This window comes from Mugil cephalus, chromosome 8 (assembly GCF_022458985.1).
Source record: "Mugil cephalus isolate CIBA_MC_2020 chromosome 8, CIBA_Mcephalus_1.1, whole genome shotgun sequence".
NCBI lineage: Eukaryota > Metazoa > Chordata > Actinopteri > Mugiliformes > Mugilidae > Mugil > Mugil cephalus.
The window spans coordinates 28592257-28609667 of NC_061777.1; the positions used below are offsets into that span (position 1 = coordinate 28592257).

At 40.8% G+C, this 17411-nt stretch overlaps 2 protein-coding genes across 10 annotated transcripts in view; both read left to right on the plus strand.

Moving 5' to 3' along the window:
- Positions 1-7731, plus strand: part of rad17 (RAD17 checkpoint clamp loader component) — a 44273-nt gene extending 36542 nt beyond the window's left edge. For 4 of the 7 annotated variants that reach the window (XM_047590765.1, XM_047590767.1, XM_047590771.1 and 1 more), the window contains 3 exons: positions 4540-4660; positions 5004-5061; positions 6957-7731. In XM_047590765.1, coding sequence (XP_047446721.1) covers positions 4540-4660; positions 5004-5061; positions 6957-7140 — 363 coding nt within the window. In that variant the 3' untranslated portion in view covers positions 7141-7731. The remainder of the gene's footprint in view (positions 1-4539; positions 4661-5003; positions 5062-6956) is intronic. The other 3 variants (XM_047590769.1, XM_047590770.1, XM_047590772.1) reach the window with 2 other exon arrangements.
- A 1276-nt stretch (positions 7732-9007) lies between these two features.
- Positions 9008-17411, plus strand: part of rint1 (RAD50 interactor 1) — a 69504-nt gene continuing 61100 nt past the window's right edge. Inside the window, exons 1-2 of one of the 3 annotated variants that reach the window (XM_047592257.1) lie at positions 9022-9117; positions 9354-9481. In XM_047592257.1, coding sequence (XP_047448213.1) covers positions 9377-9481 — 105 coding nt within the window. In that variant the 5' untranslated portion in view covers positions 9022-9117; positions 9354-9376. Of the gene's footprint in view, positions 9482-17411 lie in introns of all 3 variants that reach the window. The other 2 variants (XM_047592261.1, XM_047592256.1) reach the window with 2 other exon arrangements.

The window sequence follows — 17411 nt, forward strand, 5'->3', positions numbered from 1 at the left end:
GAGGCCATACCAAGAGATGCAAACCACTCACAAGTAGTACAAATCTGAAGGCCAGATTGAAATTTGCAAAGAAGTACAGAGATGAGCCACAAAAGTTCTGCAACAAAATCTTATGGACTGATGAGACCAAGATTAATCTCTACCAAAGTGATGGAAAGGCCAAAGTGTGGAGAAAGAAAGGAACTGCTTATGATCTGAAGCATACAAGCCCATCTGTGAAGTATGGTGGAGGTAATGTCATGACTTTGGCATGCATGGCCGCTTCTGGAACAGGTTCATTAATATTTATTGATGATGTAACTGATAAAGGTAACAGCAAAATGAATTCTGAAGTGTACAGAAACAGAAACAGAAACATTTTGTCTGCCAATTTACAGAGAAATGCGTCCAAACTGATCAGGAGGAATTTTGTCATGCAGCACGGCAATGACCCAAAGCACACTGCTGACAAAACAAAGGACTTCATCTGGGGAAAAAAGCGGAAGGTTTTAGACCGGCCAAGTCAATCACCTGACCTTAACCCAATTGACCATGCATTTCACCTCCTGAAGGGGAGACTGAAGGGAGAAACAAACAGGAACTGAAATAAGCTGCGGTAAAAGCCTGGAGTAGTATCACAAATGAAGAATGCACAGTTTGGTGATGTCAATGGGTCACAGGCTTGAAGTAGTCATTCCAAGCAAAGGTTATGCCACCAAATATTAAAATATATTTTTTTTAAGATTATTTGTTCCATTTGCTCGCGATATATATATATATATATATATATACATATATACACAAGTTGTTTAACACATCAAGATGTAAATACCAGAAAATAAAAGCTGACATTCTGAACTCTTGTCTCATACTCATATTTTGATCTTAAACCCAAATGTCTTCAGTGAACAACAAAAACAAGGGAATTTGCCTTGCTGTTCCAAGACTTTTGGAGGGAAATGTACTACTGCACTCTACTGACATTAAAACATTTTTCTCATTTCTTAGCATCAAGTCCCTTTAGGTTGTCTGCTCCCCTTCCTCTCCACTCTCATGGGGTTTCTGCTGTCTGACACATTCTATTGGCATCATTTGGGGCCATTCTCTTGATGTACTCTTGGATTCTTGATGTTTTATCCTGGACCATGGCCTTGATGCTCACTAGTCCTCGGCCTCCCTCTTTCCGCTTAGTGTACAGTTTCAGGGTGTTGAACCTGAAGTGGAACCCTATGTGCACAGTGAGGAGCTTTCTTGTTTTGATATCTGTTGTTTCTATCTCCTCCTTTGACTATCTTATGATCCCACTGGGATATCTAATGACTGGTAGTGCGTTCTTAAGTTCTACTCATTTTGCCTCCCTTTGAGACCATCCGGCCACACTTGTCCAACTTGAATGACATCCCTATGTCATTGCTGTAGATCCTGGTGGTGTGGATCAGTGAGTCGATTTCTCACTCATTCTTGGCATACAGCTTGATGTCATTCATGTAAATGATTGTTGCTTCACTTCAGAATTGGTACCAATAGTCACTCTTTGTGTTGATCTGACTGAGGGGGTTCAGGCTTATGAAGAACAGTAGTGGTGATAGCACATCTCCTTGGTATAAGATGTTCATTTGGGCAATCAGCTTTGAGTTCTCCTCTAGCCTTCCACATTCACATCAAGTTCTGTTTGAAGCCCCTTAGGATCTTATACATTTCAGTATCCATGTGTATGGCCCTGGGTTAACCACTCTGGGTGAGTCCTATCCCTCAGCAGCTGGTTCATCTATTCAGTTCAATTCAGTTTTATTTATATAGCGCCAATAACAATACAAATTGTCTCAAGACACTTCACAAAAACCAGCCTGCAACCTCCAGAGCAAGCCTGAGGGGGATGGTGGCAAGGAAAAACTTCCTTTTAACAGGAAGAAACCTTGAGCAGAACCCAGCTCATATGGAGGGACCCATCTGCCGATGGCCAGCCGCGTAGAAACAGTCCTTGGGAGCTAGGCGTTCAGGGAGTGTTGTTTGTTTCTTCAGCCAGTACGTATGGATCATATCGGGGCCCGCTGCTGTCCAGCTCTTCATCTTCGACAGTCTTTCTTGGATGTCTGTCATTGAAATGGTTTCTGGTTCTTGTACTGGGAATCTGCTCTGGTAATCTGTTAGGTCCACTAGCCATTGGGCATTGGTGTTATGTGGTGTCTCTCTTTCCCATACATCCTTCCAGTGTTCTTCATCTCAGTTCTTGGTGGGTCTGACTGGTTAGCATACACCTTGCCTGGTTCAGTGGAAAACAGCTTGTTTATTCTCCCGTCTTCTGCCTCCTTGGTGTATCTCTTCAACAAGGTAGCCAGGGCGGTTAGTCTCTGTTTGGCTCCATACCTGAAGCAAACTGGTATGGAGCCAAACAGAGACTAACCGCCCTGGGAGAGAGTTTGCTGTACTTCCTAGGTACCCCTTTATTTACCATGGTGCCTTTCTGCAGTTCTGCCAGCTAACTAACTTCCCTAGATGTTGTCTGGGGATTGAGTTAAAAGAGGAAACAGGGGGAAATTACAGATAGTTGTGGAGAAAGAGTTTTTTGAGGTGGGAAGGACTTAGAGGACCTCCTAACTCCTATGGGATGCTTTCAGTTGAGTAGAAGTGGAGTTTTTCTTTGGAGCAATAAAGTTTGTTTGCCTTTTGGACCTTCTGTTATAACTGCTTTTTCAGTTTTTGCACTGCCTCCACTCTTCCCGCTCAGAGTACTCTTCATGATGTCACAATCTAAATGTATGTATGTACAGTGGGGGAAATAAGTATTTGATCCCCTGCTGAATTTGTAAGTTTGCCCACTTCCATAGAAATGATCAGACTCTGGTTTTTATGGTTGTTTACTGGTTATGGGTATAGACAGAATATCAGTCGAAAATGCATAAAAAACACACAATCTAAAAGTTATAAATTGTTATGTATTTTATTAAGGGAAATAAGTATTTGATCCCCAAGCACAACACAAGTCAGTACTTTGTAGAGAAACCTTTGTTGGCAAGCACAGCGATGAGACGTTTCTTGTAGTTGGTCACCAGGTTTGCACACAGCGCAGGAGGGATTTTGGCCCATTCATCTTTACAGACAGTCTCTAAATCCTTCAAGTTTCTTGGCTGCCTCTTGGAAACTCGGAGCTTCAGCTCCCTCCACAGGTTTTCGATCGGGTTAAGGTCTGGAGACTGACTGGGCCACTCCATGACCTTAATATGCTTCTTCTTGAGCCACTCCTTTGTTGTCCTGGCAGTATGTTTTGGGTCATTGTCATGTTGGAAAACCCACCCACGAGGCATCTTCAGTGTTCTTGCTGAGGAAAGAAGGTTTTTGTCCAAGATGTTACAGTACATGGCTGCATTCATTGGCCCCATAATGCGGTGGAGTTGCCCTGTACCCTTTGCTGAAAAAAAGCCCCAAAACATGATGTTTCCACCTCCATGCTTAACCGTGGGTATGGTGTTCTTTGGGTCATACTCACGTTTTTTCATCCTCCAAACACGGCGGGTCGAGTTAATGCCAAATAGCTCAACTTTGGTTTCGTCAGACCACAGCACTTTCTCCCAAGCCTTCTCTGAGTCATTTAGATGTTCACTGGCAAACTTAAGGCGGGCCTGTACATGTGCCTTCTTGAGCAGGGGGACCTTGCGGGCACTGCAAGAGTTCAATCCATAACGGCGCAGTGTGTTGCCAACTGTTTTCTTGGTGACGGAGGTCCCAACTGCTTCCAGATCATTTACAAGCTCCTGCCGTGTTGTTTTAGGCTGCTCCCTCACCTTTCTCATCATCATCCTCACTCCATGAGGCGAGATTTTGCGGGGAGCTCCAGACCGAGGACAGTTGATGGTCCTTTTATGGGTCTTCCACTTGCGAATAATGGCACCAATAGTTGTCACCTTCTCACCAAGCCTTTTGCTGATGGTTTTGTAACCTATACCAGCCTTGTGCAGGTCTACAATCTTGTCCCTGACATCTTTTGACAGCTCTTTGGTCTTGCCCATGGTGCTGTAGAAGTTGGAATGTAAGAAACTGATTCTTAGAGCAGGTGTGCTTTATATACATGACGAGTTAAGATCAGGAGTATTGGTAATTAGTTGACTGAGCACAGCTGTGTGCCACATGCGCACCAGCCAATCTGTAGGAGCCTGAATTCTAAGTGAATTGTTGGGGATCAAATACTTATTTCCCTTAATAAAATACATAACAATTTATAACTTTTAGATTGTGTGTTTTTTATGCATTTTCGATTGATATTCTGTCTATACCCATAACCAGTAAACAACCATAAAAACCAGAGTCTGATCATTTCTATGGAAGTGGGCAAAATTACAAATTCAGCAGGGGATCAAATACTTATTTCCCCCACTGTATGTATGTATGTATGTACGTATGTATGTATGTATGTATGTATATATATAAACACACACCTTTACGGTTAGAGTAGAATTTTAGCAACAATATTAGCAGATCCTGGGAGTCCCTCAGTCAGTCACAGAAATACATTTTTAATGTAACTAGATGAAAGTAAATTAAGGCTAATGTTGTTTCTGTCAGTATCGTGAGAACTGCTTTGCTGCCCTGTTCCAGCTGAAGGGGTTCTGTCTTTCACCAGTCAGTCTGCAGACTGAGTTGTTGCCATATCTGGTCAAACTCAACAACCCTTTGAGGAAACCAGGTAACACACACACACACACACACAATTATATAAAATCACCTTGCATAACACAGAAAGTTGTACTATCTCAATTGTTAAATTACCTATCATTGCCAGGCTTAGGTGTGTATTTTAATGTTTCATGAAGAAAACTAAATAAAATACTTTATAAAGTACTTCATTTCAGGTCAGATTATTTTGCATTTACTTTATTTTATTTGTGATGCTTTATACCACTTCTTGTATAAATTGTTTTTCTGAAAAATACTGAACTAGACAAATTTAATTAACTTTTGCTTAACCAATGTGTGTCTGTTTTGATTAATCATTAATTAAGTGTTCTATGCCATACTGTGTCTCCCAGCCCAGATATCTTTTATTCAGGATGTTGGTCGCATGTCACTGAAACGATTCCCCAGCAGGTACAGCCCAATATTTATCTTATTCAATGAAAAAGATCCATAACAGCCACATTCTGTACTGTGAATCCAAGACAAACAAAGGCAACTGGATTTGTAACTTTGTTTTTGGATATACCATGACCTGGATGGCCGAGAACGTATAGTGTTGTAGTTGTTCTACAACAAAAAAACACCAAAGTGTTTGCCTTAACCAGATTAATTTAACTTTGCTTCACTGGCTAAAATAGTACTTTCGACATAGGGCAATGCCAGCCAAGTTGTTTGTTCTTTGATTTATAGAAATTTTGGTAATTTGGAGCTTTTAGTTAATGATGGAAATTATGAAATCCATCCACCTATCCAGGTCTTTAGCACATTTTCCAAATAAAAGTCAAGAATTTAGAATCAAGTTAAGAGGAATGGAAATACTGGAGTGATCTTCACCCAAACATATTTGAAGCCCTTCTTGACACACTAAATGGAAAGTGTAGTGCAGGAATTACAGAGGACAGTCTTATTTTAAGGGGAAAATTTTCACTTTCTTTGAGTTTTATCCTGGATTGCACTTGGTACTGAGAATAGATTGGACAGATTGACATGGGTTTGTAACATAAAAAAGGATGTCCTCTGCATGTAAAGATTATCTTTAGTACTGCAAGTCTTTTACAAAATACTCTTAGCTCAAGACTTACTTGCCAGCTTTTTACTTTTGAAATGTGATGATGGAAGGAGTAGCATATAGTATGGAGGCGGCAGTAGTTTAGAAGGTGGGCGGTTTGATTCCACCTTATTCCTAGTCTCTCTGTTTTGTCCTTGGGCAAGATACTTAACCCACCTTGCTCCCAGTGTGAACTCACACTGATGTATGATTGTGAGTGAGTGATGTTTCTTGGTGGTCGGAGAGGCCGTAGGCACGGATTGGCAGCAACGTTCCGTCAGTCTGCTCCCGCTTTGGCAGCTGTGACTACCACGTTAGTTAACCATGATTGTGTGAGCGAATGACTAATGCATCCTATCGGTGCTTTTACATGCACAGCTTAATCAAGTTGTTTACATGCAATGGAGGAAATCGAATAACTGAATAACTGACAGGAACATGTCCTCCTCCTTCACACCAGATGGCAATATGTGTTTTGTCACAGGGTTAATACAGCTCCAATCGACCTATAAATTTAATTTAATTCTAGTTAGAGTACGATTAAGGCCTATACATGCAGGTGAAAATCTATTTCCAATTGCATTATCTAGGTGTCTTCAGGTAAGGAGAACTAACGTGCACTGTGCTGTACAAGTTACCCAATTTAAGTCAGATTAAGGCAATAATTTGTTTTTTTCATGTTCATGTAAACGTACAGAATGTAAAGCATCTTTGACCAAACGATAAAGCGCTATATAAAACCAGTGCATTATCATAGTAGTTATGTTGGTCACAGGTTCTCACATGCAGACTTTCTCATTGATTTTTCTCACTGATGATCCTTTTGGACTTTTTTTGTGCTTTTTGTTTTGTTGCATTGGATGCCTCCTTGGCCTTGACATGGCACTGTTGGCAAAATCATGCCTTATTCCTGTGACCACAATATCTCAGGGACACCTTGAGGGAACTTGTTCAAATTTGGTGCAAATATCCTCTTGAACTTAGATGCCATGATTGGAATCTGGAATCCGTGATTAGAACCTGGGTCACTATGACAATTTATGTCCACATAAGTTCACAAAAACTCTGCAGAAGACTTACTTTAGTGGTGTTTAAAGAAGCAGCTTTAGAGTGATAAGGTTGATAAGGAACGAATGGATGGGTTAAATAAAATTTCCCTATGAAGGATTAAATAAAATTGAATAATTATAACAAATATAAGAAAGTTACCTTTGCTAGGTCTTAGGTCTTTATTTCTGTCTTTGTGTTGTGTATGCAGATTAAAACTGGAGACTCTTACAGACAACGAGCTGGGCCAGATGGAGATAGAAGGTGAGGATGAAAAGGAGGAAAGTCAGGTTGGGGGTGAGGGCAGTCTGTCAGCAAGTCAGCCCCAACCTACTTCTAACAATACCTTTTTGGAAGACAGGGACATGATCATCGAGGAATATACCAGTGATTAACACACAGCTCTGCCACACACTGTTATACTGCAACTCTTTTGTTTGAGGGGGTTTTGTAAAACCTGAGTTATGCCTTAGACTTGGAGACTTTATATATATATATATATATATATATATAATTGCAAAAATAAATCCCCAAACTAACTAACTCCGTAGTTTGTCACAGATTTATTTAATATCTCTTGTATTACTAGTATTTGTGGCTCGACGATGTGTCATTTGTAAAAGACACAGTCATTTTTTGAACATGTTAACACACAGTGCTGTGAAAGCATGGGTATTAGTTATACTATGTGAATTATTTTCTCCCATAGTGAACTTTCAATGCTTTAGCAGCTAAAACCAGCTATGTTCAGCACTTGTTGTTTTTTTCTTTGTTTGTTTTTTTGTACTTAACATGATTTCACCTTCTAGCGACTGTTGAACCTGGAGTAACCAGTAATGGAGAATTTTCCAAGAGCAAGCTCATTGTTTAATTAACATATATTATATTGTTTCCCATGATGGAAAAATAAGAAATACTACAATAAATGTGATACATTTACATCTAAAAAAAAACTTGAATAAAAATAAAGTGTAGACCTACTTGAACACTGTGTCTTTCTTACACTACCTTCACACACCACTTCAACTCACGTTTTACTGATCTATTTCTCATGAATGTATTTGATGTTCACCTCCAGTGATGGTGACTCACTATGTGCAGCGGGAATAACTCGCTCAACTGTTCACTGTGGAAACAAATATTGCATAATGCTCACGAAATATATTTGCTGAGACTTGGGGAAGTAGTTACTGTCATGGTTTCTGTGCGTTTTTAGTTTTTTAAACCATCAACAGCTGGTGGACAAGTATCTCATAGCAGTTGAATTAATATGTTACACTTGTTTTAGCTTTACTGCTACTACTGAAGTTGCAAGGACGTGGAAGTATCTTGATTATTAACAACAGAATAATCACTAACACTGTTTCACCCATATTGTACAGTTTAGTTCATGTTTTGGTTTACATTGCAAGAAAAACACACATATATATAAATGTGTGGGTGTGTGTGTGTATTTAACAAAACTTTGTTTTCCTGTGATAACGTGATAAATAACTCGAGATCTTGAGAAAACATGAAATTAACTTGTGTAATATGTGAATGCAAGGCCGCTTAGGGCTTCCGTAAGTAGGCTAAGTACAGTACTGATTACATTTTGGGCATGTTTTGTCCCATATTACATTTCACTAAATATATTTGTATTTGATGATAAACAGTAGACCCAAGGCCTAGTGATGGTACCCGTCTTCAAATATTTCTTGTCGTGCTTCAAGTATTTTTTCTTATTAAAAAAGCCAAACAGATGTTTAGTCATTTTTTAAACATAAATGTGAAGCACAATAACCAGTGTCATTCATTTTTCAAAAGTGATTTGTGATTGTGTTTATTTTGCACATGCATGCAACCTATATTTACCTTAACGTACTGCCAAATTAACATTTTGGCCCTGGATTTCCCCCAGTTTCCCCCAGACATCCCTGATCTACTGTGATGAAATGTCTTTCCAATTTTTGTGTAATCCAGTATCCTTCCTTCCTTCCTTCCTTCCTTCCTTCCTTCCTTCCTTCCTTCCTTCCTTCCTTCCTTCCTTCCTTTATATTATTTATGTTTCCATACCAAAGACAGGCAAATGGTATGTATATGAGAAAGTACAAATTAACCTGTCTTTTTTGTCTACATGACAATATTTGGTGTTATACGTGGATATATTTACGAAATACTGTAGTTCATTGATGTCATAAGCAGTTGAATGTTGGACGTTGACTACCCGAAATTCCAAGTTGTCTTGAACGAAGCACGGAGCATAGCTGACGTTGATGTGGGCGGGCCTTGACCTCCGTCTTCCGCATTCGTTACTGCTTTGCCAATTCTACTGTCCTTGTCGCAGACGTTATATAAATAGACGACGGATGCGCGAAACATCGGCTTATTGGGTACAGTAGATTAAGTAATCTGTGCACGCTTTACCACGGAGTCGCACCAGAAGCAAGTAACCCATCATCCGGTCTGCGAAGAGGCGTTAAATAACCCCTTAACATTACATGAAGTTTGAGAAGGAATATGGCGGTGCCCACAGCAGTTACGCTACAAGAAAGAATCAATAAAACGACAGATTGTATGTTAGATCCTGTTTATGCAACTAAGATATGTGACGAAGCTTTCCCTGGAGATTTGGGAACACCAGACTCTGGAATGGATTTTCTGGAAAAAGAGGTTGGCAGCGACCTGAAATCCTTAAAGTGCGCTGGCGACTTGCTGGAAAAAATGAGAGAGGAAAACGGCGCACTTGAAGAACAGGTAAACCAACAGATTTGTCAGTGTTTTAAAGTAATTCAAAGTGCATATATACCTGATGGACGTCGTTTTCGTGCTATAATGCTGCGCGTTGAATGGTTATTTTTTTATACCTGTGTAAAATTGATTCACTCCAAATAGAACTTGCTTGCATTTATGACATCTTCTTGGTCGCGAGGGCCATGGGCCACACATTACAAAGCATCAGCGGTATCTCACTATAGAAGATTGTATAAGAAAACAGGGAAGCGATGCCGGCACCGAGGTATTTAAGAGCCTATTCGGAGAACACGGTCAACGTGCTACGTTACGTTTCGCGGTTTATCTTTATTCAAAGCATTGCGGTGAACACGTGTGAATAAAGTTCTTTAAAGGACTAGCATTGCCAGAGGAATTTCACAATAATAAATTAACTCTCTCAGTTAATATGAAGAATAAAAATTGAATGAACTATATATAAAAAAAGAAATGTACTTCTTTTATTTATTTATTTATTTATTTATTACAACAATTACGTATCAAATAATGGACATTTGAGAGTGGGTTGGTGGAGCTAGATCTGCCCTCTTCTCTATGGTGTATGGGGAGGTGTATTGTCAAGAATCTGACGATGCATATCACGATACAAGGGCAAAGATACAATATATTGCAATACTATATCTCTGCACCATTAATTATAACACTTTTTCTGACTGTTACCACAAAGGAGTCAAAATATACCCCTCTCTTTATACATAGATATATATAAAATATGAAAGTGCTTGTATGATTCTTAGACTAAGCATTAACAAAAAATGTCAACTGTTATCAATAAAAGAAAGTACAAAGCCCTGCAACATCCACTTTTTCTGTGCAATCTTAATAAAGAAATTTACCCATCTGCCTATATAAATCAAAGAGCTTACAGGACTCAACAAAATTAAATATAGTAAACATTCGCCGATACTGGATTTTATATGTTGTTTCAGTCTGTATGTCAGTCCTTAATTTTTAATCTCAAGGGAATACAAGCTGGTCTACATGCACAGATTTCGGGACGCTTCTTTGTGCACTCACAATGTCTCCTGCAGAGGAGAAAACTCTCTGCAGAGACGCTTGTTCCAGGAATTCACAGGAAACATTTTGCCACTCTAGATAGCTGAGGGTACTCCTGTTCATGATCCCTCCACCAACTGAGAGGTTTTCCTGTGAGAGGCAAAGGGGTCTCATTTCTAAACCTCTTGATTTCATCTGTGGCAACATCATTTCCTGATTTAGGTATTGTCACCAGCAGTGGCATAGTTGGCACCAAGCAAGTCTACCAATGCACATGAGGTCCTTGGTCTCTTTAGGGGTGGACGCAGGCCTGTCCTGTCCTCCAAGTTGTCAGTGTCTTTATCCTCTTGCTGCTGTAAAACATCAACCATCCAACTAGTATTAATGACACTGAAAGCCAAAATTAATTGATTTGTATATATAATTATCCACACGCAACTATGATGACAATATGTCATAAATATACTTCATATACTACATTTACTCAGATTTGTACTTAGTTATAAATAAGTTATTTTTTACAAGTCTAATTTCTTATTGTTTTTTTAGCCTACATTCTGTTGCTTCTTAATCACAGCCACCACAACGTTGGTCAGTCTGCAGTAAATCTCACTGGTCTCTGCTTCAGACAGGAAGGGCAGGTCCTTAAACCTGGGATCAGCAACTGATGCCATGTATAGTACCTCCTTGTCATTGACATATCTCTTTCCCAGATCTTGTGCTATAGCAGCCTTGATGACCTTTACCGTCTGTGTATCATCAGGGCATTCTCAAAAGCTTGGCATGAAGAGGAACGAAGATGGACAGTGTTGGCAAGCTCTCCTCTGACATTACCAGGGTGGCTTCCTTCATAGGCTTGAGAGCCCTGAGCACTTCCTCTGCACATATGATGTCAGACTCGCTTAATGTGAAGATGTCTTTTTCACTCTTCCTGACCTCTGCAGAAAGTAGAGCTGCGCAGATGGCTGGTTGCTGTTCTAAAAATCATTCTATCATCTCATAAGAGCTGTTCCACCTTGTAATAATGTTTGTGATCAATCTATGACTGAGTAGCTGGAGGAAGCGCTGTTTTTGCTTTAACTGTTTGCTGGCTGTGGTGCTGCACCTAAAAAACGCTGTTACACGTCTGACCCTGCTGAGAAGTGGGCCACTGACTGTATTTTCAATGCTTTCTGTGAGGCAAGATTCAGACTGTGTGCAAAGCACTGTATGTGAGTCATGCCTCCAAGTCTCGCCGCAACAGTCATGTTGGATGCATTATCTGTAACACCAATGGGATCTTTTGCACACAAGCCCCATTCAGTCATAGCTGCATTCACACTACATACAACTTCGGCAGAGCAACGTTCGTGATGTGTTGTCGGAAGGGATGGTGTAACGGGGCTCCAGTGTTTTCATCATATTACGAAACCCCTCATTTTCCACAACACTCAGAGGGTGCATGTCTTTGCAAATAAAACAAAGTACTGACTGCATTATTTTGGTTGCCTGAGTTGAGGTTGCTGGTAGTTTCGAAATGTTCATAACTTCAGTTGTCCGTTGAGCTGGATCCACTTGTTTCACGCGAGCCTGTAACATTACATCGGCATGGTGTCTAGCCATATGTACACGAGTACTTGTTGCCTGAGTATTTGACTCGGGCGTTGCAGACCTTACAAACTGCATGGCTCTTGTTGCAGTCTTTACTACCTTCCTTTGTTTCGAAAACCAAAGTACGCCCACACATCAGCTTTGAATGCTGCTGGGGCCGGCTGTACCTTCGAGTCCTCAGTCATTTCTAAACGTTGTTTAAAAATTAGCATGAAATTGCCGGTGTCCTCGCGAGATTTTGTGCTTCTTTAGCACAGTGGACATGTTGACAGCCACCAACTAGTGGTCAGAGTTTTAAACGAAACATAAAAATGAACCACCGCTGTGAATATTTGCATGTAAATTGTTAATGAAAATATCGATACAGTGCTGTTCAATATCGATACAGTATCGTGAAAAAAAATTATGATATTGTAGTGTATCGATATTTTCTTACACCCCTATTGTGTATGAGGGTTCTGTGTGACCCAGTAGTTTGTTGGCATAGCAACCAGGGCCACAGCTGACCCAGAGCTGGTGTGTTAAAGAGGGTCACTCATAGAGGTTATACAAGCAATGTCTCTGTGGTTATGGCCACTGATTGTCAAAAAGTGACAGTTGAGCATGGGGATTAGCAGCAGTAGTTTTAATCGTAGGCTTTAATACTGTCTAAACTGTAAAGTAAATTTTAAAAAAAATGCAAAGAGCTGTTGTGCCATTGACTGAACCAACAGATTTGAAAAACAGTCAGAGATAAAGAGAAGAAAAGAGAAGTAAATGGATCACTGCATGAGAAGAAACTGGAATCCAGGCACCGAAACCTGGTGTTGTGGTTTACATTTAGTGTCAGGTAATATTGATTTATGCTTTTTTTTTTTTTTTTTTTAGATGAAGGTACCTTAAGTTAATTCTTAAGTTATGTTCTGGAGGGCTGTCAGATAAGTTTGTTGATGTTGTTTTGGCATAGTTACTGACAGCAGAGCCTAACTATTTCAGTTCCAACAATAATTAACAATAAACAGAATATTTGGGATCACTCCTAGTCATCCTTTTAACGTCTGGTCGTATGCTATTGTATGGCTAATGTTACTTCTCAGTAAAGCTCTTAGCGTTAGCATGTTCTACTTGGCTACATTTATCACAGTTGAAATGAACTTCATAGGAGCCATCGTGTTGCTTTGACATAATAATCCCTTATTTAGCCAACAGTAGGGACATGTGCAGTGTTGCAGCAGCAGACAGTCCAAGAGACAGTGCGGAGGAGAGTAAAATAACATTAAAACAATTCAAAACTTTATTTTGAAAAATTAGATGGGGTGCGGTTGGGGGGTCATGGAGTTGCATCTACCCTCATATTGTAATGCTGTAAATGTCTGAGGGGGTCATAATGATTTGGGGGTCAGTGTGACTCAGCATTCTGTTGCCACAGCGACTGGGCTCACAGCTGCTGTATTATTGTAATGCTGTAATGGTCTGAGTTTTCATAATGTTATGGTGGACTTCTTAAAATGGGGGGACACATATGGCATGTGGTAGGGATGGGGGGCTATAAGCTGCAGTGAGGGTGTCATGGAGTCAGATCTGCCCTCCTTCTCCATTGCTGTTAATGTCTGATGGGGTCATAATGTTCTGGCAGGCCTTGATACTCCTCTGTGCCCCCACAGCCCCAACAGCTGCTGCCCCCACCCGGTTCATGCATAGTTCAAGTGAGGGGCATGTACAAATATTGTACCCTAGGTTTTGCCCTCTGAACAACTGTTTATATCTCGGCCAACCCGTTGCATTGCCTCCCTCTAAACAGAATATTAAATATAACAGAGGTGATGTTCTGTGGTTTACTGGGAGCAGGTTTGGTTGTACAACCACTCAGCAGCAGGAAGGAAGGACTTGCGGTAATGCTCCTTTGCACAATGTGGGTGAAGCACTTGGCCACTAAAGGCGCTGTTCAGTGCTGTTGTAACACCATGATGTAGGTGAGGACAGGTTTTTCATTAAAACCTCTTCATTAAAACATCCCACTGATCCAGCACATGTTCGAAACCACAGCATAGATCACTCTAACAGATTTGTTGAGTTTTGTTGCTCCATTGGACCTTGTCAGCCAGTTGAAGGTTTCCCAAAAACTGAGGGACGTTCATTCCACAGTAAGTGGTATCAAGACAATCCCAGGCTAGAATATTGTGTGGAAAGTGATTCCATGTTTTGTTTTAGATGCCGACTTTTCATGAAAGAGGAAAAGTATGAGAGTAAAGTAGCTTGGAGAACGGTGGGAGTTGACAATTGGAGAAAAAGCATAGAAAAGAATTAAGGAACATAAAAAAATAGAAGCACAAATGGTAAGCATGGTAAGGTGGAGCAACTTTAAGCAGAGACCACTGGAAGAAGCTTTCAGAAGGGCAGCCATGGAAGGCCAAGCCAGAAGAGAGGAAGAACGACAATGAAACAGGAAGATCATGACTGATAGACATTACACTGTATCTTGCAAGACAAAATGGTGCATTCAGGGGTCAGAATGAAAGTAATACATCTCTGAACAAAGGAAATTTCCTTGAGCTTGTACAGCTACTTTCAAAATATGACTCCACCATCAAAATGCATCTTGATCACATCAACAACATCCATTCAAAACAGAAAACAGCCCATGTATCACTGTTGTCCAACAGGACACAGAATGACATAATCAGTGCCCTTGCTACTTGTGTCAGATGAGAAATTCTCAAAGAGATGGATGAGTCAAAAATATTCTCCATTCTCTTGGAAGAGATAACAGATGTTTCTCATGTTGAGCAAGTATCCTTTGTTGTTTGTGTTGTTGTCCATCAAATGGAAATCAAGGAGAGATTTTTACAGGTGTGTGATGTGAGCAGAACGACGGCAAAAGAATTGGAGGATGTTGTGATGACAGTCCTTAGGAGAATGGATTAAAAGTGGAAGACATCAGGGACCAAGGCTACGATGGAGCCGCTAACATGAGTGGAGGATATAGCGGCCTGCAGTCATGAATTCAAAGCCACAACGAGAAAGCTTTATACGTGCACTGCCATGCCCACTGTCTCAACCTAGTCTTGGTGGAGAGTGCCAAATCAAGTCAGTCCTTTGTTAGTTTTTTCAGTCTAGTTGAGAATCTCTACACTTTCCTGGCCAGATCCCCAAAACGCCATGCTGCATTTGTGACACTGCAACAAACCATGTACCCGAGTCAAAGAGGCTGTGAACTGAAAAGGCTGTTTGACACAAGGTGGGCATGCAGAGAAGATGCTCTGAGATCCCTGTAGAAGGTCCTTACTGCAGTGGTAAAGCTTCTTCAAAACATGGCTGACCGTGATCCACCAGCCTCTCTAGCAGGTGATGCCCTGATGGTCCTGCGCAGTATAGATTTTGAATTTATCCTGTGCATGGAGATTACCACATGCATCTTTAATGAAACTGTCGTCGTATCTGCTGCGCTTAAGAGAAAGAACCTTGACTTATCAGCATCATACACCATCGTTGAAGGGGTCATGGAAGGAGTAAAGGCAATGAGGACAGATGAGGAGTTCAAGGTCCTTTTTACAAAAGCAGAAAGGCAAGCCAAGGCAGCAGGCATTGAGGTGCCAGAAGAAATACCTGAACAAGCCAGACGCAGGAAGGTACCTCAAAAATACAAGTATAGCTCTAAATTAGCAACAGAGAATTACCAAGCCCAAGACTTGGAAGAGCACTACCGTGGAAAGGTGTTCCTTTCCTTCCTTGATAGGCTGTCCCATGAGCTACACCGAAGATTCAAGGGAAAGAATGACACACCTATCAATCCTATCAGGTCTTCACTGCCTTACTGTCTCACGTCACTGGAAGGGTAACAAAGCTGCTGCATCTGTCAAACATATGTGCCAGTTCTATGATGTAGATGAAGAAAACCTCATCACTGAGCTAAAGGTATTCCACTCATCATATGCACTCCCCTCCAGCAATGTCACAGCTGCACTCAAGTGTCTTGGAGAAAATGATGTTGAATCAGTTTTTCCGAGTCTGACCATGCTCCTCAAAACATATGCAATGATACCAGTGACAACAGCTTCAGTAAAGCGGTCCTTCTCAAAACTGAAACTCATTAAAACTGTACTGAGAAACCGGTGTTGGGGGGGAAAAAAGGCTTTCTTTAAAACTTGAGGTCAAACACTTGAGACTGGACTTGTGTATTGTTCCCTGTGTGATTTTATCACAGAGCCCTCTTGGGTGAAGAAAATACAATAAACTCCAGAAGACTATTAGGACACATTACTGTTGCAATGACTTTAATGTTGGGCCCTTTGTTGACCTATATCTCTATACTATATCTCAGGGAACCAGTTTGGATTATCTGGTGCTAATATGGTGTTAAAATGCACTAGAATATAGGAAATGGCATCTATTTAATTGAAATTTTTTGGGGGGAAGACCCCCAGACCCCCAACAGATTTATTTACTTCATACATCTGTCGCTGTGCGTTCTTCACAGTCCAACGTTGTAATCCACACAGTTCTCGTGGATGCTAATCCTAATGGCAAACTAACCTGAGTAGTCTGTCTAGTTAGTATGTTTTAAGGCTATATAATATATACATTTGTATAATATATAAAACGTGTCTAAAGTGCCCCCTACAGTGGTGAGGATGCGCTTTATGTGCCCTTTTGTTCTGTCTGCCCCTGCACTTCAAAAGGTCTGTGTACGCCCCTGCATACACACACACATATGTATGTATGTATATACAGTATATATATATATATATATATATATGCCTTTCTGGCGACCCGATGATAGGCTCCAGTGACCCCTACAACACCTAGTGAGGATAAGTGGTAGTAGAAGAGATCCGTATGCGATCCTCAACGTTGCCTGTTTCCTTGTGCTTTTTCAAAAGTCAGCTGGAAGGATGGTGATGACAGGGGGAGATGCACAATGGAGTTGAACACAGCGGACTACCACACCAAATTGAGCAACCTTTTCAGCAACAACGACACATATGAGAAACTAGATGTGACCCAACCAGCACCAACACAGTGTGGCTTCCCCTGGATATGTTTGTATCCAGGGGACGCCACACTGTGTATTTATGGACTTCCACTGGGTCCAGAAGAAACCATTGCATCCAATGATGTAACCTCGCTGTTCACCTGCATTCCTACCAGAGAAGCAAGACATGTAGTATGGGAAAGACTGCAAAAGGATGACACCTAGGCCTCAAGAACCAGCCTCACACCAGACCAAGTCTGTGTGTTACTCGGCCCGTGTCTAACCACTACCTATTTCCAGTTTAATGGAGGATTTAACAGGCAAAGACATGGCTGTGTGAGGGGGTCACCAGTGTCA